The 23,771-nt window shown below is 45.1% G+C and overlaps 1 protein-coding gene across 6 annotated transcripts in view; it reads right to left on the bottom strand.

Annotated features, from left to right (window-relative positions):
- The window catches only part of LOC142586054 (UDP-galactose translocator-like), a 116,787-nt gene extending 102,553 nt beyond the window's left edge, over nucleotides 1-14,234 (bottom strand). Inside the window, exons 1-3 of one of the 6 annotated variants that reach the window (XM_075697310.1) lie at nucleotides 14,029-14,226; nucleotides 12,529-12,664; nucleotides 6,943-7,190 (exon numbers count right to left, since the gene is read on the bottom strand). In XM_075697310.1, the coding sequence (XP_075553425.1) occupies nucleotides 6,943-7,190; nucleotides 12,529-12,601 (321 nt within the window). In that variant the 5' untranslated portion in view covers nucleotides 12,602-12,664; nucleotides 14,029-14,226. Of the gene's footprint in view, nucleotides 1-6,942; nucleotides 7,191-10,540; nucleotides 10,615-12,528; nucleotides 12,972-13,248; nucleotides 13,329-14,028 lie in introns of those variants that run through there. The other 5 variants (XM_075697311.1, XM_075697313.1, XM_075697309.1 and 2 more) reach the window with 5 other exon arrangements.
- Between the last annotated feature and the right edge of the window lie 9,537 nt (nucleotides 14,235-23,771).

Below are 23,771 nucleotides of genomic sequence, written 5' to 3'. Positions count from 1 at the left end.
TTTTGCATGCGCTCAAGGGAGCTCTCAACTCGGCAATGCTAAAAGGACAGTTGTATGGTTGATTCTGTTGACATTTTCTCATGAGTGGCTTACATTCTTCTATTTGTTTATATTTCAGAAAGGATTGAGAGTAATGGGTGGCACTTGACACGCTCTCAAAGTGCTCCCCAAGCGAGACCGCCTGATCTTGTAGGGTATCGCCTTCTGTGTTTACCAAAGGGAGTCCATGTGCTTGTCGGCCTCTTATCCTGTTGACCCTGTTCCAGGCTTTCGCCTCATCTCTGAACGAGTTAATACTCGATAGAAACTTCTGCCAACTTTCTCGTCTGGCCTGTCGGCGGGTTCGCCTACCTTCGGATTTTACTTTTTCAAAGTTGACTAGATTCTCTGCAGTGGGAGAAGCGCGTAGCAACCCCCACGCCCTGTTCTGTTTTTTACGAGCGATCCTACAATCGTCGTTCCACCATGGGACACGCCGTTTGCAGGCCAAGCCTTTTACTTCTGATATGCATTTAAATGCGACATCTATTATGAATGCTGTAAAAACCTCGACTGCAGCGTCAATTCCTAATGAAGACAGGTCAGCCCATGGGATACTAGTTAGAGATCGAAATTTCTCCCAATCAGCTGTCTCAATCTTCCACCTAGGAGCGTGTGGTGGATATTCGTTTTCTTTATGTGATCTTAGCAGTATAGGGAAGTGGGCGCTACCGTAAGGGTTGTCGGTAACTTCCCATTCAAGTTCAGGCAGTACAGACGGGGAGACTATAGTAAGATCTATTGACGAAAAGGATCGGTTTGCAAGAGAGTAATATGTGGGTTCTTTCTTATTGAGAAGGCACGCTCCGGAAGAAAAAAGGAACTGTTCAACAAGACGACCTCGCGCATCTGTACGAGAGTCGCCCCACAGGCAGCTGTGCGCATTGAAATCGCCAAGAACAACATAAGGTTCTGGCAATTCGTCTATAAATGACTGAAATTCATGTTTGTTTAATTTGTAGTGTGGGGGTACGTAAAGCGAGCAAATGGTGACGAGTTTATTAAGGAAAACAGCTCGAACCGCCACTGCTTCAAGGGGCGTTTGTAGCTGTAAAGGTTGACATGCTATACCTTTATGAGTGAGAATCGCAACACCGCCCGATGATGCGACAGCATCATCGCGATCTTTCCGAAAAGTAACATATTGTCGAAGAAAGTTTGTGTATTTTGATTTTAAGTGTGTTTCCTGTAAACACAGCACTTTTGGATTATGTGTGTGGATGAGTTCTTGCAAATCATCAAGGTTTCTAACGAGACCTCTGACGTTCCATTGTATGATTTGTGTATCCATATTTAATGTAAATTAGTGCTGTGTGTACGGAAACGGAAAGATGCCTTAGATTACAGAGCCCTTTCGAGGCCCTGTAATAGGTGTTTTGTTCTTTTTGAAGCGTTCAAGCGATTCTCGACGCTCCTTAGGCGTTTGGTGCGCCTTGGGGACAGGTGTAGTGTCCATTGCCTCGTGTGAGACGCCGGACAAGAGCTCTTGCGAGCGAGAGGTTTTCAGAGGGAGTCCCGCCTTGGAGGGCAAGACCCCTGCGCCCACCAGCCCGGAGGTCGATGGGACTCCCTGAGGGATTTGGCTGCGCTGGCCGTTGCCAGCGCTGGAAGGGGCCTCGGAGGTTGGGGCAGCATCGGCTGCACCCACCTTCGGGGTGGATGGTCCCCTCTCCTCGGTTGACGGAGCAGCGCTAGCTGCAACTGCCGCGGGGGCAGATGGCGTGACTGCCGACTCACTGCATGTGGGTCGGACAGCTGCCGGAGGCTGTTGTGACGCTGCCCCCTGACGCGCCACTTCGGCAAAGCTGGCCTTAGGAAGGTATGCAACCCGCCTGCGTGCGTCTTTGAATGATATGTTTTCTTTTACTTTGATAGTGACTATTTCTTTTTCTTTTTTCCAAGACTGGCATGACCGCGAGTATGCGGCATGCTCGCCATCACAGTTCACGCAGTGTGGAGCGTTTTCGCACGTTTCAGAAGCATGGTCACGGGAACTACATTTTGCACATGTCTGGCGGCCTCGGCAGTTCTGTGAGCTGTGGCCGAATCGCTGGCACTTAAAGCATCGTAGGGGATTTGGAATGTACGGTCTCACTCGGATTTTCACATAGCCTGTCTCGATAGTGTCTGGTAGGTTGCTTGAGCCAAATGTAAGTATTAGGTGCATGGTATTGATTTCTTTTCCGTCACGTCTTATTTTAATTCTCTTAACATTGATCACGTTCTGATCATTCCAACCCTCTAGAAGTTCAGCTTCAGACAATTCAAGCAGATCAGCATCCGATACAACGCCACGGGTAGTATTCATGGTACGGTGTGGGGTCACTGTGACTGGAACACCCCCAAAAGATACAAGTTTGGACAGTTTTTCAAATTGTTTCTGATCGCGGAGCTCTAGGAGAAGATCACCGCTAGCCATTTTCGATGCTTTGTATCCGGGACCAAAAACTTCTGTCAGAGATTTCGAGACAACGAAAGGTGAGATCATTCTTACAGTCTTCTCAGGCTTATCGGAGTGGATGACATGAAAGCGGGGAAAGTTCTGTGTACGATTGCCAAAAAACTTAAAGACATCTTCAGTGCGCCCTCGTTTCTGAGGGCGATCAGGTAGTTTGGGGAAACCAGTTTCCATGAAGATATATAAAAATTCGGCAACAGCGCCGACCGCCCACCACGGAGCCCAACGCGGGGACGCGGCAGAGCTTGCATACAAGTCTGCACGACACCAGTCGTACGCCGCCACTATAACCAAATATGGTGTACCCAAGGTTGGATAGCCACACAGGGTTAACCCTTGCCACCAAGAAGAAGGAAGTAAATAGAAGAGAGAAGGAGACAGGAAAGTACTAAAAGTGGAAGGGAAAGACGAAGGTTTCAGGAGAGAGAGACAGGAAAAGGCGACTGCCGATTTCCCCCGGGTGGGTCAGTCCGGGGGTGCCGTCTACGTGAAGCAGAAGCCAAAGAGGTGTGTTGCCTCCGCCGGGGGGCCTTAAAGGTCCGAACACCCGGCATCGGCTCAACCTCCAGGATCCCCCTTTCCCCGGACACGGCTAAGCCGCGCACGGCTACACGCGGGAGGGTCCAACCCTCGTGTGCTCGGGTACGTGGTGTCGCAACACACCAAACGCCTGCTGACGCAGACGCCCCTGCGGGGTTGCAATTACCTTAGTAAGTACTTTGTAGGCAACGGACAGTAAGCTGATCGGTCTATAATTTTTCAAGTCTTTGGTGTCCCCTTTCTTATGGATTAGAATTATGTTAGCGTTTTTCCAAGATTCCGGTACGCTCGAAGTCATGAGGCACTGCGCATACAGGGTGGCCAGTGTCTCTAGAACAATCTGCCCGCCATCCTTCAACAAATCTGCTGTTACCTGATTCTCCCCAGCTGCCTTCCCCCTTTGCAAAGCTCCCAAGGCTTTCTTTACTTCTTCCGGCGTTACCTGTGGGATTTCGAATTACTCTAGACTATTCTCTCTTCCATTATCGTCGTGGGTGCCACTGGTACTGTATAAATCTTTATAGGACTCCTCAGCGACTTGAACTATCTCATCCACATTAGTAATGATATTGCCGGCTTTGTCTCTTAACGCATACATCTGATTCTTGCCAATTCCTAGTTTTTTCTTCACTGCCTTTAGGCTTCCTCCGTTCCTGAGAGCATGTTCAATTCTATCCATATTATACTTCCTTATGTCAGCTGCCTTATGCTTGTTGATTAACTTCGAAAATTCTGCCAGTTCTATCCTAGCTGTAGGGTTAGAGGCTTTCATACATTGGCATTTCTTGATCAGATCTTTCGTCTCCTGCGATACTTTACTGGTATCCTGTCTAACGGAGTTACCACCGACTTCTATTGCACACTCCTTAATTATGCCCACAAGATTGTCGTTCATTGCTTCAACACTAAGGTCCTCTTCCTGAGCTAAAGCCGAATACCTGTTCTGTAGCTTCATCTGGAATTCCTCTATTTTCCCTCTTACCGCTAACTCATTGATCGGCTTCTTATGTACCAGTTTCTTCCATTCCCTCCTCAGGTCTAGGCTAATTCAAGTTCTTACCATCCTATGGTCACTGCAGCGCACCTTGCTGAGCACGTCCACATCTTGTATGCTGCCAGGGTTAGCGCAGAGTATGAAGTCTATTTCATTTCTAGTCTCGCCGTTCGGGCTCATCCACGTCCACTTTCGGCTATCCCGCTTGCGGAAGAAGGTATTCATTATCCTCATATTATTCTGTTCCGCAAACTCTACTAGTAACTCTCCCCTGCTATTCCTAGTGCCTATGCCATATTCCCCCACTGCCTTCTCTCCAGCCCGCTTCTTGCCTACCTTGGCATTGAAGTCGCCCATCAGTATAGTGTATTTTGTTTTTACTTTACCCATCGCCGATTTCACGTCTTCATAGAAGCTTTCGACTTCCTGGTCATCATGACTGGATGTAAGGGCGTAGACCTGTACAACCTTCATTTTGTACCTCTTATTAAGTTTCAGAACAACACCTGCCACGCTCTTGTTAATGCTATAGAATTCCTCTATGTTACCAGCTATATTCTTGTTAATCAGGAATCAGACTCCTAGTTCTCGCCTCTCCACTAAGCCCCGGTAGCACAGGATGTGCCTGCTTTTTAGCACTGTATATGCTTCTTTTGGCCTCCTAACTTCACTGAGCCCTATTATATCCCATTTACTGCTCTCTTAGTTGCTTGCTCTTAGTTGCTGCATTGCTTAGTTTCCCGAGAAGTGGCCCGTGTAGGGCGGGGACGAGGAACAACGAGGTGTGGGCGAACGGGACTGACGGTGCTGCGCCGAGGGCGAGCGGCTAGTGGTGTTTCCCCGAGGTGGAAGGCCGGCATGATATGGTTTAGAGAGGGGCGACAGAGGCAGGGGGTCTTGGTCGAAGTGGCGATAAGCATATAGTCGAGGCGAGGCGTACCAGTGGCTACTACGGCAGTGGCGGGAGATGTGACCGGCCAGAGAGCAAGTAAAACAAATTGGCCTGCCATCCAGTGTTTGCCACTCAGAGGGGTTCAAATAGCGATTCGGGAACGACGTGTCGAAGTGCAGCAGAAGCAATGAGAGGAGCGATAGGGGTCGGACGTGGGTGGACGGAAGACTGGATGTCCATGTTTGTAATTTCTTGGCGGACAACAGCTTGAATAAGCGAGATGGTCATGTTGTCACGCATATGGGGGCAGTGAGAACTTGGAGCCATAGCCTCAAGTTCGCGACGGATGACCTGCGTCATGCTTGGCGTAGTAGGCGAACGTGACGCCAGAGGGTCGTTGCAGGAGGAAGTGGCAGCCGTCTTAGGAAGTCGGTCGAAGTGTTGTATGATGCGTTTGCTCTTCGCTTGCTCAAAATTCCAGCATTCCTTAATGACGGACTCAACCGTTGAGCAGTTCCTGCAAAGCAGGAGGTCGACCTCATCGTCCACGATGCCCTTCAAAATGTGTTTGACCTTATCGGCCTCCAGCATTTCCGCATCCGCTTTATGGCAGAGAGCCAGAATGTCTTGAGTATAAGCGGCGTACGATTCGGTTGACGTCTGGGCACAAGACGCCAACTCTTGCTTGGCCTCCATTTGATATCCTACAGGTCTTCCGAAAAGATCGCATAGCTTTCTGTTGCAGGCGTGCCAACTTATAATGTCAGTTTCATGCATCTCGAACCATACCTTCGCGGTTCCTCCCAAGTGAAAGATCACGTTGGCCAGCAAAAGTGTGGCATCCCACTTGTTGTGCTTACCGACGTGTTCATACGACGTGAGCCAGTCTTAGACATCAACCTTGCCAGTGCCGATGAATATTCCCGGGTGACGTAGCTGGGTTAGCACTACTTCCGCTGGTGTCTGAGAGATAGAGGGAGCGTCAGCGGCGGAGGCATCGTCAGCAGCCATATCAGCGGAACTGACGTGATGCCCGCTGCAAAGATCCAGGGCCAGCTTGTGGCGAGAGTACCCCGCAGATCCACCAAAATGTTACAGGGGAATAAAATATATGTATTTACAATATATACAGCAACGAGGTTGTAGCTCAGTAGTCAGGGTACCACCATCTACCGCTCGTCGAGACACTTCAACTTCCTCTTCACCTCACAATGTCCTTTCGTCCACAGCGGCACAAACTCGTATGTGACAATATTTTTGTTAGTATCCTTACATTTCTTTACTCTACTCTTATCTTTAATGTCTTTCAGTCTTCGAAGCATGCGAAATAAATAAATAAATAAATAAATAAATAAATAAATAAATACAGAACAAAGGTACAAAGTAGCATTTGACTTATTTGCTCAACCACATTTATACAGAGGGCATTATTACAACAGGAGCACATTAGCAATTCATTCTCAGCGAAACAAAATACACTTGTAACTGCATAGTAAAATACAAAATCTGCATAAAGCAAAACATAACAGGCTGCTGACAAACTGTTTCATGATGAGCATGTTCTGACAGCTGAGTCTTGAGGCAAAAAGGTTGTCAGATGGTAAAACAACAGCCTCAGGCAAAATTATTCCACATGCCTAATGTGCTGAGAGAAAAAATATGTTTGTTTCATTTTCTTGTTTTTTCCTTGGAACCAATAAGTAAAGTGTCTAGCTGCTTCTGTAGTCATTACTATTTGAATGCACTGTCAGGCTGTTCTGAGAGCTCCTGAAAAGGCTGAAAGGTGTTAGCCAAAGGTGCCAGCATTAGATCCATTCCTCAATTCTCAATTCTAATTCTGTACTGAAAAAAGAAAAGTTTTAGCTTGTTCACAAAGTTCGTAATCCCGGAAAAAGATCTTCCTTACCTTGCCCACAAGGAAATAGCTGCATTTCATTTTTTTAATGCACATTACAACACAATTAACTGCTCCTAAACAACTTATTCATGCAATACAACCTCACATGTATGTGCACTTGCCTTGAGTGTATCCACGGGCTGCAACACTACAATGCGGTGAATAGAAGAACGCCACTTCTGGAAGCTGCCTTCGTCCACACGTACCATGATGAGGCATGTTGCAAGCTTTATCACTTCAGCCATTATAACAGCCGTACTGGCTATGAAAAGGTCCTTCTGTGTGCGAGCCATCCGCATGGTTAGGTTAAGAGCAGCATTTTGAACTGTCAATGTCACCAGAGACGCATACTTGAGTGCCTGCTGCGTTCCTGCATATGCAGAAGGATTACACACATCACGTATCCAGACATCTCACACCATGCTAGAAAAAATTTGCAGTTTCACCTGAAGGACGAAGCACTGACTGCTATAGCAAAGTTTAGCGTTGTCCTTGAACTTCTTGAATGGTGTTCTAACTATACGTGGGTGCACCAAACTTTCTGGCTCCTTTAAAAGGTTTAACATGTTGTGTAGGGCCTATAATGACATCCCACTGGTGCCACTATGCTGCCTGTGAAGAGCCATGCCAGTAAAATTACATCCCTTTCAGGTTTGAGCACCAATATCGTTTTGTATTTTTAATATTACATTAGTCTGAGAAGACTTAACATTCACAGCACATGCCATTAATCTCATGTTTTATCATATTTGTTTGTGGGCTGCCATGCTTAAAATTTTGAAGAATAATTTAGTCATGAACGTAAGACCTGGTATGAGCAAATTTATTGACTGAATATTGTAGCAGTATAACCCGCATGTACGGCATGGATAAGCATACAGCATACACATACCCACGGTGGAAGAATATGAGAGGTGTGTGGTGTTCGGCGAATAGATAGTGCGAGTAGTGCGGGGGACTACGGGGGCCCGTCTTTTACATTGAGTTAAAGGGAAAATGAGAGCACATGGTCGTGTTGTGCATGCTTTCCCAGCAATGTGTAGAGTGTTTTGGCACATAATGGGGAAAAAATGCATTGCCCCTCATTGTAATATGGGGTATGTGTCATGCAAAGAAAAATTCTTGTTTTTTGCCCTACAGACGATGATCGTCTGAACAGTGCATGTAATCCCAAGGGAGGATTGATCCCTTTAGCTGACAGACTAGGTCTGAAAATGACACTTCTAGCACGAAGTCATGTGCAATGAATTGACAGCACAGCACAATAGTACTGTTACAATGCATAAAGGTATTTTCCTATTGCAAGTGAACTGCAAAAAATAGGGATGGATGGAGGGTGCAACCCATGCACTGATGTACTCCATCTATCCCTGTTTCTTTTGCCCTTCACTTGCAGTATGTCGTACCAACAAGGCCGAATTTCAACACTTCTCAAGTATATTCTTATGCATTACTATGTCAACAAAATTTTTTTGTTCTACAGTTCTCTCTGTAGTGTCTGCACGCAGGGTGCATCTGCAAGCACTGATGTTATATCTGTTCAGTAAATGCCTTTACTCTCATAGGTACCCCCAAAACAATCACGTGATTTAGTGGATAGAGGTTGTCGCATCAAATCACAGAAGTTCAATTCAAATACTATTCCTTTACTACTTCCGTTATCGTGAATACACTCTTTGGCATGGACAAGGGACATGCCTGAACGCCCATTGTGTGTACTTCGCAACGACAGGCTCACCCTCCTCTCCTAGAAACTGTGCAAGTAACCACGCATGATTAAAAATGTTTGTATCTGAAGGTGGCTAGAGAAAATGAAAATTCAAAACTTGGTTGATGACTGATGACGGGCACTTATTTGTTCATGGCTAAAGAAGACACTTGAACCAATTCCTCGTATAACAGCAAATGTGGGTTTCCCAGCATGCAGGTGTTCAAATCTTTGCAACAGTACGGGATATATACTATGCGCACAATACACAAAATCAATAAATGCTGACGAAGGTCCTTTGAGGTATTTAATCTGCAGGAGCCACTATTAAACGCAAAAAAGTGCCTTGGATATGGCTGTTACGATTCCTAAAAAACAAAATTAAAGGAAAGGACATCTTTGCAAGCACAACTGTACAAAGCACTCTTTACTTCGTCTAGCAGCAGCACAATATCAAGCCAGAAATGGTGAAGGTTTGGCATCTGCATGTTACACTGATATTTCTAAGAATCTGTCTTTTTGCAAATCCCCAGCACTGTCATTTCACAAAGGTCTAGTTAGTCATTTGGCTGTTTCGAACTTGTGTTTCTAGCTTCATTTCATGATTGTCTTTATTACATCAACAGGTAATTTAACATACTACCTGCTGCGTGAGGCATCTGCCTGACATTTGCTTCAATGTTTTTCTCTGCTTAAACAATCCATGCTAGGCCCTCGAAAAAAAAAAGAAGAAAATGCAGGAAAATAAGCTTCGGAATGCGTTATATTACTTATTATACTTGGCGTGCTTTCCTACTGCACATAGGTCAAGCTGGCGGGACCCTGACGGACGGCCCCTAAAAACGGATTGATGGATGGATGTTATGAGCGTCCCCTTTGGAATGGGACGGTGGGTTGTGCGCCAAGCTTTTGCTATTATACTGCCTATGGTCCTACTTATGTTAAAAAAGAAAAAAAAAACTGGGAAAAGAAACCCACGATGAATCCCATAACCTAAGTTTCTGAACACCTATTGTGAACTTTATTTTTTTATGCCCCCATTGTTTGTCGTTTCCCTACTTTTCTTCCAACAATCTTCCAATTGCCTCTTACTAATCTCTATTGCGGAAATGTTTACTTTCCCCCTGCTCTAGCTGAACCCAAGGGCTTCAAGGAGGTTAATGATTACTAAATCGACCATTGGGCAGATATCTTCACATTCTAATAAAACATGCTCCATCGTTTCCCTAGCTTTACTGCACCAAGCAGATACTTCTTCTTCCTTCTTATATCTCGCTTTATAAATGCGATTTCTAAGGCATCCTGATCTCGCTTTGAAAAGTAATGAGCTTCCATTTGAGTTATCATAACTTGTTTCTTTCCTTATTTTGTTCTTTCCTCTTACCTAGTTACTCATAGCAGGTTTCTTTTCCATTGGTGCCACCCATGAGATTACCTCAGCCTCTCCGACTTTGCATTTGATGTTCAGTGTTGGCACGCTGATTACCATACCAGTCACACACTTTCTGGTAAGCTTGCTAGTTCTTTTCCTCCACTGTTAATCAGTGTCATTCCTGTACAGATAGATACCTGAACACTCTCCCAGCCCATTTACTTTCTTCCATATTCCTCAGCCGTTCTTCACACTCAATTTTACTGCGAGCTTCCCTCTCTTCAAATTTGTCCAGCCCATATCACCCTGCCCAGCTTCACTTGTAGTCTTCCAGTGAGCGGCCAATGTGCGGCGTCCCATTAATTTTTGGTTGCTATAGAGTCCTGATTGTACCCCATGACTTCAAGCAAATAACTGCATTTCTGAGCGATCAAGGCAGAAAGTTGGGCTAGTTGGTGTGTCATCATTATTAAAAAAACTAGCGCAAAATAGCAGGGACACAGACAAAGAAGACATTAGCGTTCGTCCTGTCGTCTTCGCTGTGTCCCTGCTATTTTGCGCTAGTCTTTTGAATAATGCACTTCTGAATTTAAGTCCTTGAACCATTACACCTTTCTATGTACTGCAAAACACCTCTTACCTATTGTATCCCCATGGCACTCTGTGTTACATCACGGTTGCATTTCTCTTCCCCTTTGCTATTATTGTTTTTACCTGCGTTCAATCAATTGCCTTCGTTTATTCATACACCAAGGCATTTGTATTCTTTTACTCAAGGCATTTCCTTGCCCTGTATTGAAACTGTCTATTCACTGTTTTCATTGAAAACCATATAACCTGATTTTTTTTAACACTATATTTTCATCCTGTATTTTCACATTCCTGCCTGCGATATTAGCCAGATATTGCATATCTCTTTGCTTGTTAGCAAGCAACATAATGTCACCCGCATAAAATGAACCTGGAAGCTGCTACTCTATTACTGTACCTGCCTGTTTGGATAGGAGATTAAACTCGATATCACTTTCTTCTAGTGCCCTTTCCATCCTCACCACGTACATCATAAACAGCAGTGGGGATAAAGGGCACCCCTGCCTCAGTCCTTTGTTGATATCAACTTTCTCCTCGCTCTTCTTCTCTTTCCATTCAACGCAAACGGTCTGTTCTAGGTAAATCTATCTCAAAAGCTGTAGACAATTGTCACCTAAGCCTTCCCCTTCTACAATATCCCACAAAGTGCTACGGTCTACATTGTCATATGCTCCTGTAATGTATAAAAAGGCTACATATAACGGTCTTCTTTCTACTCTTCATATTTTAATACACTGAGTAAGGACACATAAGTTATCATCCAAATGCCTACCTATTCTGAAGCCATTCTGAAGTTCCCCAAAAATGCCATTATTCTCTGCCCATACTGGCAGCCTGCATTGGTAACCTGTATATTACCGATGTAATGGTCAACAGTCTATAGGAGTGAATTCTATCTTTCTCCCCATTGCCTTTATAAATTAAATTCATTCTACTTTGTTGCCAACTGTCTGGTATTCGTCTACTTTTAGACTTTCTTCTATTGCTTTCAACAGAGCTTCCTTACTTTTTGGTCCTAGTTCATTAATCAGCCTAATGGGTAACTCGTCTAGACCTGTGGCTGTGCACTTTGGAATTTTCCCTTCAGCTTTCTTCCAGTTGAAATTTGTCAGCACCAGCTCCTTTTCAATCTGGTTCTCTTTGACGCCCCTTTTTTCCTCAACTACAACCTTGTCATTGCCTTGGAAAGATTCGGCTGTTATTTTTTGGATGTAATTTAATGCCATGTCCCCTTCCAGTTTGTTTCCATGTTTGTCTAGGTTATGTTGTATTGTTCCAGGCTTCCTGCCAAATAATTTTATGTGGTTCCAAAATATTCTTGGTGTGGCTTTCTCACGCTTTTTCTCACGCATTTCTGACAACCAACGTTCACTTTCACCTTTTATCTTTGCTTGTACCAGTATTTGAACCATATATTTTTTTCTCCCGGTATATTTCCCATCTTACGGCTACTTCCTCCTGCGGCAACTGCGCTTTTTTTTTTGGCTGCCTGTGCTCCCGCTCTCTCGCACCATCTGTTTATAGAAAGTGCGCAACATTACCTAGTCTGCTCTCTGGCATGGAAGCCAGTCCACCGCGCACATACTGAATTTTTAAATATTTGCGAAAATTTCCTTTCGGTGTCCATGTAATTGCTATAGCAATAAACGGGGTTGACGTACGGGGAAGGGCAAATAACTGAACAAATCACTTGTGTGTTACACAACAGCGGTTTAATGAAGACGAACCCCTATAAGTTCCCGACGTCAACAACCCGCCTCCGCCCCCCCCCCTTCTTTTTTTGTTCCCACATCTGCACTAAAGCTGAAATTCGAGATAGTTCGTTATTCCTGATTGCCAAACACCAACGCATAAAAAATAAGGGATGAATGTAGAAGAGACATTACACAGCGCTGTATATCTCTTCTACTTCCGTCCATTCTTCTCTTTATTTATTTTTTTTTACGCGCAGGTACTTGATGATCCCACAGCTGAGGGTATCCCCTCGTCATCTGCTTAGCAGCAAAAACACGCAGGGGAGAAGACTCAGCCACATACCGGTTTTGATTTGTTCAGCGACGGCAGCACTAGACCCGACAAGTAAAACTTCGTCCTTCCTGATGCCGGTCATGACTGATCACAGACAGCGAGATATTTCTTCAATGTTGGCAAATTTGATGTTAGACGGAGTCACCTGGACGGAGTGCACGAAAAGATGTATCAAGCTTGGAAGCGCTGTTATATGGCAAGTCGCGCAACGAAGACACGGCACACGAAACGGACGCGTGTCATGCGCGAGTCCGGCCCACCTGCGCGTACGGCCTCGGCTCAACTCAGTTACATGTATTACAAGTAGGCGCACACGTAAATCGGAAATCCCGTAAGGTGCATCAGTGCAATGGTGCACGTGGAACGATTCAAACACCTCAATTGAACCGCTGTAAAACGATCAGAAAAAACGAGTAATGACGTGAAGGCAACCTGGGGCAATGCCTGGGGAGGTATTCTAGTACAATCAACCAGCCATCAGGCGCACGTTGATTGGCTGGTTAACAAAAACTTGGTAAGCTGATTGGCTGGTATAGCACTACGTCACGCAAGGGCAATTGTATATCGCCATAAGTTATCGTCCAAGAATACTTTCCCTGCTTGCCCTGCTGTTTCACACCTGTAACACGCACTCACAAATTTATAGAAATTTTTGGAAATTAGTCAATATTGCGAACTTATGTGTGCGAACGTTTATCGGAGTGAATCTAAAACGGAACCGATAGGAACCTTTGATAGAAACGGCGTGTCGACTCAGAGTTTCTAATGGCGTTTTTCACTGGTCGATCTGGAGCGGCCGCCGAAATCCTCGAGCGAGCGCTCGGGTTTCTCAAATCCGAATCGGCCAGCGGAGCGCAAAAACGCTCCGCGGCGGACCACACAGGAAGTCTGCGTACACGTCGCACGAACCGGTTCCGATAACCATAGAGTTTCATATTAGTATACCTAGAGGGAAATCTGGCGCTGCGATCGTTCAACCAGCATGGGAATGATGGGAAGTACAGGGTTCGGATTGGCGTTCTATTGACTGGCGAACCAGTCTACAAGCATTTTTTTTTTTAAGTTTTCGTTTCGCTTCAAGCTCAATTGCTATAACCTGCAGTGGGACAGTGCAACGCAAACCTCTCTGTTATGTTGCTCGAAGTGGCGATAGCGCGCTGGGCCAGCGACTGAGACGATGTTTGTGTCGCGGTGTGGTGTCGAAATCCTGACGAGAAAGCGACGGCATCGTAAACGTTGAAAGAACATGTTTTGAGCGTTTGGACTTTGGTTTGTTAAGTGTGTTGGCGCTGTAGCGTTACGTGCTTTATGAAACTTCAGAATAGGGAAAAGAAGGCACTACTGATACAAGACATATACAGTTGCACTTCTAGTGGCTTGACAATAAAATTTTATTGAGGGCTTCATCATGCATTGCTCGTTTGCATTGCTCGTTTGCATTGCGTCATGCATTGCTCCTAAAACACGCATTGAAATGCGTGTTTTAGGACTTCGAAAACACAAACTTACTTGTGGTAGGACAGGTTGCTGCTTCCTGGCTGTACTCTAGGGTCGCAAAATGGGTAATTTCAAAGCCACGCCATAACGCTTCGGAAGCAGTACGTCAATATAAAGCATGATGAAGCATATACTCGTAGGAGGCCACTACAGCGTCCTAGCTAGCACTGCAGCAGATGTGCTTAAAAGTACTTGAAGCCGTTCAGCAATCGTGACAGCTGACGTAGCCTTTCGAAAGAGCGAGAGAGTTCGCAAGTGCCTGTCGTCTGCGAGAAATGTCTCGCGTTTGCAACGAGCAGGTGTCGTAGCAGACGACACTTGCAGCATTCCGCTCAAGGGCGCAAAACTTTCTCACAATACAACATTTTTATTTCCATAAATACTTGATGAGTATTTTTATATAAGTAAATGCACAGTTGTTATAGCTGTTGCAAAAATAAATAAATAATTATTCTCTGGCGTTAAATCGGGAACAGAATCGCACAAGAATGCATACCCTGGTGTGTCCTGGTGATAAACCAGAGTAAACCGTGCTTCCATCTCACAGTCATACAAAGTTTATGTAGCGTGTTGTACATTATATGACATACTGCAGAAATAAAATTAGTTTTTACGCGATAATATTTGTGTATAGCTTCGTTTAATGCGCCGCAAGCAAACTTCACTAGTCTAAAGATCGAAGTCAATCCGAAGCCTGTGCTTCCCATCATTCCCATGTAGGTTGAGGCAACGCTCATGAGAGCCCCCGTAGACACTAGCGCCACATTTCCCTCTAGGGTATTATTAGAAACTCTATGGGGTAGGGCATAGGGTAGAGGTGTTCTGTGATAGAGTTTCTCACTGCATTGGGTAGAGCCTCTATCCTCAGTGTCCTTCCTTCATGAACGAACGGCATGCGCGTTCACTCTACACTCTTAAAACGGTTGCACCCTTTGGGGTGTAAATTTGTCCCATAACGATAATCGTCATCTGCCTTGCTTGCGTTTCCTTTCCTGAAAACTCGGCGCTCGCTACTTTCCTGTAGAGAATGCTGCGTCACACTGATAACGCGGCGCCGTTCCTGACTGGGAAGTACCGGGCTCGCCGCGTTAGAGAAAGGAAACGCGGGCATGACAGATGACGATTATCGTTGTGGGACAAGATAAGCCCCAAAGGGTGTACATTTTTCTAAGAGTGTATATATAAGAAAAGTTTACACCCTTTGGAGTGCCCCTTCTGCCAATCGTCATCTGCCTTGATGAGTTTCCTTTCTTGAAAACGCCGCGCCCGTTACTTTCCTGTCGGGAATGCTATCATGCTGATAACGCGCATGCCGTTCGTTACTGGAAGTACCGGGCTCACAGCGTTAAAGAAATGAAACGCATCAAGGCAGATGGCGATTACTAGCCGTTGTGTGGCAGAAGCGGCACTCTAAAGGGTTTAAACTTTTCTTAGAGCATGTCTTAGAGTGTTGGCGTGCAAAAATGTCGTAAAAAAAATCCCTCACGTGACCTGATCCTAGGTGCCTAGGGACGGGATTGTTTAGGTATTTTTGAGAAAGCACGATGGTGGCGCCACGCCGTGGCGTGTTCGTTCTCGGCATGATCGTTCTCTGACCCGCGCTAAGGTGGCTACCCGCGCCGGACGCAGCCGGACCGCGCGTTGTTCAACGCTGCTTATGTGATTATGCTAGCGTTGCTTGTGTGTTGCTTGTCGGTTCTGTGTTACTTGGCGGAAAGCCGTGTGTAGTGGTGGTGCGGCAGTGCGGCTTTCGCCTCGGTGAGCTCTGTCAGTACAGAATCTACGTTGTGTGACCCGTGCTTCCTTGACCATTGAAATGTGCCTAGCGCCTCGGCAGCGAAGTACTACGAACCGCGATGTAGCGTCGTCGTGTCCGACTGTGCTTAACGGACATCGAGGGATGTGCTGCTCGCTACAAGTCATGTAAATACGACTGCGTCGACGGCCCACTGTTCTGCGCTGAATGTGTGGTTGGCGTGCTGTGCTTGAAACGAGTGGTGCAGCCGTGCAGCGGGGGTGGTGGAGGAGCAGAGTGGCTTAGCGGCTCCATTTGCGCGTTCACAGACGTGCTCCCGTTTTGTTCTCATTAGCGGCTGTCGCGGGATTGTGGTGTGCTACTTGCCTAGTATGAAGTTTACGATGCTAACACACGATGCTTGTTCACGTTCTTCCGTGCTAGATGTCATTTGCATGACGACTTGAAAACGAGGCGTATGTCTCTGCTCTTTGCTTGTTGTAAATTACTTTCTATTGTGGAAGTTCTGGCAGTCTTATTACGCAAGGAGTACGAACGTAAACATATTTCTGTGTGTCTGAAATTTTGAATTGCACATGACAGTGAAAAATTCAAGCACTCACTGAACTCGCTTAACCCTTGATATCACACACTGTTCTGTGTTATTTTTTCTACCTTTTTCTTGTGCTGTTATACGTTGGTTACAAACTTATAAAGTTCCTTTTTATGGTACTCATATGCAGCTTTATGTAGCTAATATGTTTCTTTGACTTTTAGACTGTGCACTTGGCTGCGGTTTTCTTTTATTATTGTTGTTACTAGATTGTATGTACTTGATTGTATGCCCCCCTTACTCAATCCCCATGTAGGGGCCTTGTAAGGTATTTTACAAATAAATAAATACCTTTTACGACTGATAAGTGGGCTACATGGACTGTGTGAATCAGCTACCTTTTGTTGCGACGCTCTTCCATATGGTAGACTGATGCACGGTGCGCGTTTATTTCTGTAATGTTGTAAAAACCGTTTATTCACTCAATACAAATGTACTGCTTCTTCGCCGCAGTACATTTTAGTTACGCGGTGAAGCATACTAAACGTGGGAGGTGGGGGGGGGGCACTATCACCCAGTATAGGATGTCCACTTCGGCGACCTGAGAGGCGGCAGGTGCACGCTTGTATAATTGAACTCTTGGTATGTCCAGTGACAGTGGCCCCTTTCCACTTTTAGTATGCTTCACCGAAGTACATTGCTTGTGCTTCGCTGCAAAACATTAGTGTATTGCGAGAAAGGTAATCTTCAAAAGCCCAATTATGTAACATTTATTTCGTAGCTTGCTACACCACAATACATGGGTGGAAATAAACATCAAGCAGTAAAGCATACTAAGAGTGGAAAGGGCACAGGTTTCCACTGTGCTCATTATATTCAATTGTGATATAATTTGCAAGTGCATCTGTGCTCGTAGTAAGCTTCATTGACAATTCTTTGTACATTACAAATTCACATTGCAGGGAAGCCTACTAAAGCACATTCGCCATTATGGAACGAGTTATTCACCTTCAATGCAGGAGCACAATGCGGATTCATGCCCATGCTTTTGACTGGACTGCACATGCTCTTTGAGAATTGATTCGTTGTTCATAAGTGCACTGGTACTTTAAACTGGAGGGCTGAAGTTGATATAGAAGCACAATTTTTATTAAGGGGACAAGATGTTGCTAAGATCTTATCGCTAATTCAACATCTTCATAAACCTGATCTACTATATCATCCTCGTGACTGGATGTTGGAGCACAGGCTTGAACTATGTTTAATCTATACCTCTTATGAAGTTTGATTACTACTGCTACACTCTTATTAATGCTGTAGAATTCGTCAACGTTGCCCGCTATGTCCTTGTGGGTTAGAAATCCTATCCTGTATTGCTTCTTATCTGGGAGACCTCTATAGCAGAAGACGTGGCCGTTAGTCAGAACTGTATAAGCCTCACCAGTTCTAATCTAGCTAAGGCCAATGATATCCCAAACAATGTCCGAGAGTTCCTCAATGAGTCCTGCTAAGCTAGCCCCACTCGACAGAGTTCGGCAATTAAATGTTGACAGGGTCAGTATCAATTGGCGGCCTGCCCTGACTCAGAGATTCTTAGCACCCTCTGCTGCCTTACAGGTCTGACTGCTGTCTTGGTCAGGTGCTCTGCAGCTGCTGGGGACTGAGGGCCATGGTTTAGTTGTTGGAGTCATTTGGTAGGGGGTGGCCGTGTACTGCACCAGGGAGGCCTATTCGTGTTATGGTGAGGAAGTGTTTTTGTTGAAGCTTAATGGGCCTTCCTAATTTGGTTATACATGGATTAGTATAGCCCCACTCACTCTCGACATCTTTTGCCGGTGTCAGGCGTCACTCCAAGCCTGCAGTTGTAGTGTACTGGGGGAGGTGAGATTCATGCTCACCACCATCAGACGGGCGAAAGAAAAAAGGATTAGAACTTTCGACTAACGCAACCAAGCATTTGACATCACATAGCTCAGCCAGATAATCCCGTAGGCGGCAAGGCTACCTTATCGCCGACAAGTACAGCCCTGAGGGCCCTACATGTCTAAAAACTTATTTGATTTATCCGCGATAGGTGTGTTTTGCTGATCGTGTTGGGTAACTCGATAGAGAATGATCCTCGTAGTTCCGCAATCACACATGCGCAGGCGGCCGTGAATTCGGCTAGGCAACAACTATACAGCCGCCTCCGACTCTCGTTAAAAATATTGTGCACGTTGCGCTTGCTTTGAGTTGGTCTAAGTCAATTTCGTACATCTCAAATGCTTGAAAACATGCTTGAATTTTCCGCGTAATAGGGGCTTCGCTGATCGTAGCAGGTCACACGGCATAGTATTCCTGAATGGTTCTAACATCATGGTTTCGGAGTCGCCCTAACACATGCGGCCATGAACACGGCTAGATATACGATACAAGTGTACTAACTGCGAAAACATACGGTCTGAAGTCACTAAAAAATATGGCAGGCTCAACTGTAGTTCAGATCATGATATTGGTGCGGGCCGAGCTGGTGGGGCCCCAGCTGTCCGAGATGCGCATTGTTGTTTTTACGGATTCGGCAAGCTTACATTGGCGTTCCTTGAATTTGGTCTGGGTCAGCAGCTTCTTCGGGCGGGGCATCAGGACAGATAGTTTTGACATGCCTACTTGGCAGGAATCGTTGTGGCTTGAGACGCCAAAGCGCTTTGAGCTGGTGCATGGCACTCGAGTGACCCGAGACGCACTCTGTCATTTTGTTGTTGCATAGTGTTTTAAGACAGTGACAGAAAACGAAAATGAAATAGAGCCAGAATATGATGCCGCCAGAGCAAAACATGATGCTCGCTTTGCACTGTCTACAGCAGGAAAGGATCGTGCATTTGGATGACTGCCAATTGTATTGCCTATTAAAAGCATGCAGTACACTTCCAACAGCACTATGCCACATACGCTGTGAAGCTGATAGGCAAAGATGCTTATTGCAATAGAGTTAGTGACAATAGCTGTGAATGCGATGCGCTACAACCCGCAAGGAGGTTAGCTGGTACGGGAAAAGGAAACCGAGTGCGTGCCGGCATTTTCATGTGTTACAGGCAGGCGAGTACTGCAGAAAAGCTACTGTGGTGGGCACATATTGTTCTCAATCATTAATGCCTGGTGCCTTTTCTTCTTCACATGGATGATGATGATTTGTAGAGCTTATTGGCGCAAGGGCCAGATGTGGCCAAAGAGCGCCAAGTCGATCTGTACTTCTGAATGATATATGGGTGTTAATTGCGGGGAGTAATGAAACACGGCTGTATAGTGGACTAAAATATTCGCTAAGAAGTGCAATATATGCATGTGGTGCAATGTGGCTGTAAAAGGACCTAAAATTTATTTGCTCTAAAGTGCGTAAAATACAAGTATATACATAATATAAAAATCACAGTGATTGATCATTTCTGCTATGACAATAGATGTTTCACAAGATAGGGATGATCAGTAAAATATGTAGAATCTGTAGCACTAGTGCCTCAGCAAGGCTTTGAAAGCAAGGGCTGGGAGGCAGGCGCTCTAGAAAATGTTTTCATTGCAGCTGCAACCTCCAGGTGGAGGTCGTGCTACAAGTAGCCTGGCCAAATCACATTTAGGGTGTCAGTTTCAAATAAAAAGTTGAATACTGATTGAAAAGTAAAAAGGGGTTCATTGCTAAGAAAAAATGCTGGATGTCACGGTATGTGTTGGATATAAGCGGAGGGAAAGTACTTTTTCTTTCTGCCTCTATTTCAGTGCATTGGATAAGAACATGAATAACTGTAAGCCTCTTGGCACATTTGGTACACGTTGGAGGTTCGCTTCCCGTCAAAAGGTAGCAGTGAGTGGTGTATGTATGTCCTAATCTTAATCTACAAAGCAGCACTTCCTTATGTCTTGCTGTTCTTTCAGATATTCAGTTCCCTAATTTTGGTTTGATAAAGTGTAGCTTATTCTCTACTGCATTATCCCATTGGTCCTGCCAGTGCTTCCTCAGTTTGTGGCGTAAGAATGGCTTAAGTTCTGTTGCTGCTATGGGTTTATTCACATCCGTTTTATTAAAGACAACCGACGTTGCACTTTCGTCAGCAGCTACATTACCTTTTATGCCCCTATGGCCAGGTACCCAACATAGGACGATGTTTTGGTTGTATATTTAGGCTAAGCATAGTTCTGTGTATAGTTTATTAAAAACAGGGTTCTTATGTTTTCGAAAACTCATTAAGGCCCTTACTACGCTTAATGAAACTGTGACAATGATGGACTTATTGAGATTACTTTGTCTATGTTTTACAGCTGAGAGTATCGCGTACGCCTCAGCCGTAAAAATACTTGTGTTAGGATTCAGAGAATCCGAGGTGGAAAAAAAATGGCCCAAGAGCTGCATACGCGACACCAGCAGATGATCTGGAAGCATCTGTATAATATTCGGCACAGCAGTACTTCGCTTGGAGTTCGAGGAAGTGTGATCGTATGTGTGCCTCAGGTGCATGTTTTGTTATTTCGACAAACGAGATATCACACTCCATGGTCTGCCATTCCCAAGGCGGAGGAAGGCGAGTGGGAGGCATTAGGATATTTTCTGGGAGATGGATGTCCATTTCTTCTGCCATTGCTTCCAAGCGTAGGCTCAAAGGAGTTCAATACGTGGGCAGTTACTGTAAAGTCTGGCAGCGCGCAGGTCGTTAACGATGGAATGGCATGGATGTTCGGTGTCTGATTTTACCTTAGTATAGTATGATAAACTTAAGAATATTCTTCGTATATGTAAGGACCATTTGTTGGACTCAACGTACAGACTTTCAACAGGGCTCGTTCTAAAAGTGCCTGTTGCCAGTCGTATACCGAGGTTGTGGACTGGGTCGAGTATCTTTAGCGCATTCTCTGTTGCAGAGTGGTACACCACGGCTCCATAGTCGAGGCGTGATTGTACGAGACTCTTATACAGGCTAAGCAGACACTTCCTGTCACTGCCCCAGGTTGTTCGAGAGAGCAGCTTAAGGAGGTTCATGGTCTTCAGGTACTTTTCTTTAAGATATTTTAGGTGGGGAATGAAGTTAAGTTTTGTGTCCAGGATAACACCTAAGAATTGGTGTTCAGGGCTGACAGTCTCTCTCCATTAAGGTTAATATCTCGTTGTGGTAGTACACCTCTCCTGTTTGAAAATAGGACACATGTGCTCTTTTGAGGATTCAATTTGAAACCATTCTCGTCCGCCCACCTTGAGAATCTATTCAAGCCAAGCTGTAGCTGCCTCTCGCAAATGCTAAGATTGCATGACCTGAACCCTATCTGTACATCATCCACATAGACGGAGTAGAAGAGTGTGCGAGGTAATACGGTGTGGAGGGAATTCATTTTAACAATAAATAATGTACAGCTCAGTACTCCACCCTGCGGTACACCTGTCTCCTGTATGAATGGTCACGATTGCACGTTGCCAACTCTAACATGAAATGTCCTGTCAGAGAGATAACTTTCAATTATTCTCAGCAGGTTGCCGCGAATGCCCATTGCAGAAAGATCCCGAAGGATCCCGAAGCGCCACATAGTATCATACGCCTTCTCCATGTCAAGAAACACTGACAACACAAGCTGTTTGTGGACAAACGCGTCCCTGATGTACATTTCCATGCGTACAAGATGATCTGTCGTCGATCTGCCTTCTCTAAAGCCACATTGATATGGATCTACTTTCTTGTTCATTTCTAGATAATGTACCAGGCGGCTGTTTACCATCTTCTCAAAAACTTTGCGTAAGCAGCTCGTCAATGCTATAGGCCTATAACTATTTGCCAAAGAAGGGTCCTTACCCGGTTTCAAAATAGGAATTATGATGGCCTCTTTCCAAGCAGAGGGAATGTGGCCGGACGACCATATAGAATTGTAAAACAAAGAAGGGTTTTTTGTGTTTGAGACGGCAGGTGTTTTAGCATTTCATATAGGATGCGGTCAGAACCGGGGGCAGATTTGTTGCAGCTGTTTAAGGCTGCCTGAAGCTCTGCCATGCAAAAAGGTCTATTGTATGCCTCGCATTTTGTGCTTTTCCGGTCTAGTGGTTTTCCTTCTATTTGATTTTTGTACGTTTGGAATGTTGCAGAATAGTGCGACGAGCTGGATATCTGTTCGAAATGTGCGCCAAGGAAGTTGGCCTGATCTTCTATGCTGTTGCCTTGAGTATTCACCAAAGGCAGCGAGTAAGGCTGTCGACAGTTTATTCTCTTCACTCTATTCGAAACCTTTGTTTCATCAGTGTAAGAATTAATGCCCGATATATACTTTCTCCAACTCTCTCTTCTAGCTTGTTGCCACATTCTCCGACCCTGGGATTTGACCTGTTTGAAATTGACTAGATTTTCTGCCGTCGGAGAATCCCGAAGTAAACCCCATGCCTTGTTCTGCTTCTTACGTGCTATTTGACACTCATCGTTCCACCATGGAAGACGGCGTTTTGTGGACAATCCACTTGTTACAGGGATACATTTGGAGGTGGTGTCAAGGAGAAAAACCGTAAAATATTTAACCGCGGCATCTATGCTTAAAGCACACATGTCGTCCTAGGATAAAGAAGCAAGATTTTTGAACTTTTCAGAGTCAGCCGAGTCAGTTCTCCAGTGAGGTAATTGTGGAAGGCATTCATTAGACATTGGTGTGCTTAGAACTACAGGGAAATGGTCGCTCCCGTAAGGGTTTTTAATAACTTTCCATTTAAAGTAAGGTAGAAGAGTAGGAGATGCTATGCTAAGATCTATTGAGGAGTATGTTTTGTTTGCCATGTTATAATACGTGGGCTCCTTCCCATTCAAAAGACATGCACCTGAAGAAAAAAGGAACTGTTCAATCAAGCGACCTCTCGCGTTGCAGCGCGAGTCGCCCCATAGGTTGCTGTGCGCATTTAAATCTCCAAGCACAAGATATGGTTCAGGTAACTGATCTATTAGTCTTTGGAATTCTTGTTTGTGGAGCTGAAAATGCGGCGGTATATGTAGGGAGCAAGATGGTTGTCAGTTTATTTAAAAGTACAGCTTGAATGGCCACTGCCTCAAGGGGTGTTGTAGCTGTAAGTATTGACAGGCTACAGATTTGTCATCTACGATGGCTACGCTGCAGGATGATGCGAGGGAATCATTGCGATCCTTCCAAAATATCACATAGCGATGAAGGAAGTGTTTATGTTTAGATTTCAAGTGAGTCTCCTGGACACACAGCACTTTTGGAGTTAGTTTGTTAAGGAGTTCTTGCACATCATCGAGGTTGCAAAGCAGGCCTCTGATATTCCACTGAATAATCAGTGTATCCATATTAAAATAAATGTTGTGCTATGTGTCAAAGAGAATGAACTTGGTTTAGCTTACAGTGCCCTTACGGGGCCCTGTAATTGGAGTTTTGTCTTTCCTGGAGCGGTTGAGAAAATCGCGCCGCTCCTTAGGCGTCAACTGCACCTTCTGACTGGGTGTTGTGTCCATGGCCTCT

This window comes from Dermacentor variabilis, chromosome 6, assembly GCF_050947875.1.
Source record: "Dermacentor variabilis isolate Ectoservices chromosome 6, ASM5094787v1, whole genome shotgun sequence".
Classification (NCBI taxonomy): Eukaryota; Metazoa; Arthropoda; class Arachnida; order Ixodida; family Ixodidae; genus Dermacentor; species Dermacentor variabilis.
This window is presented reverse-complemented; position numbering and strand designations above follow the sequence as displayed.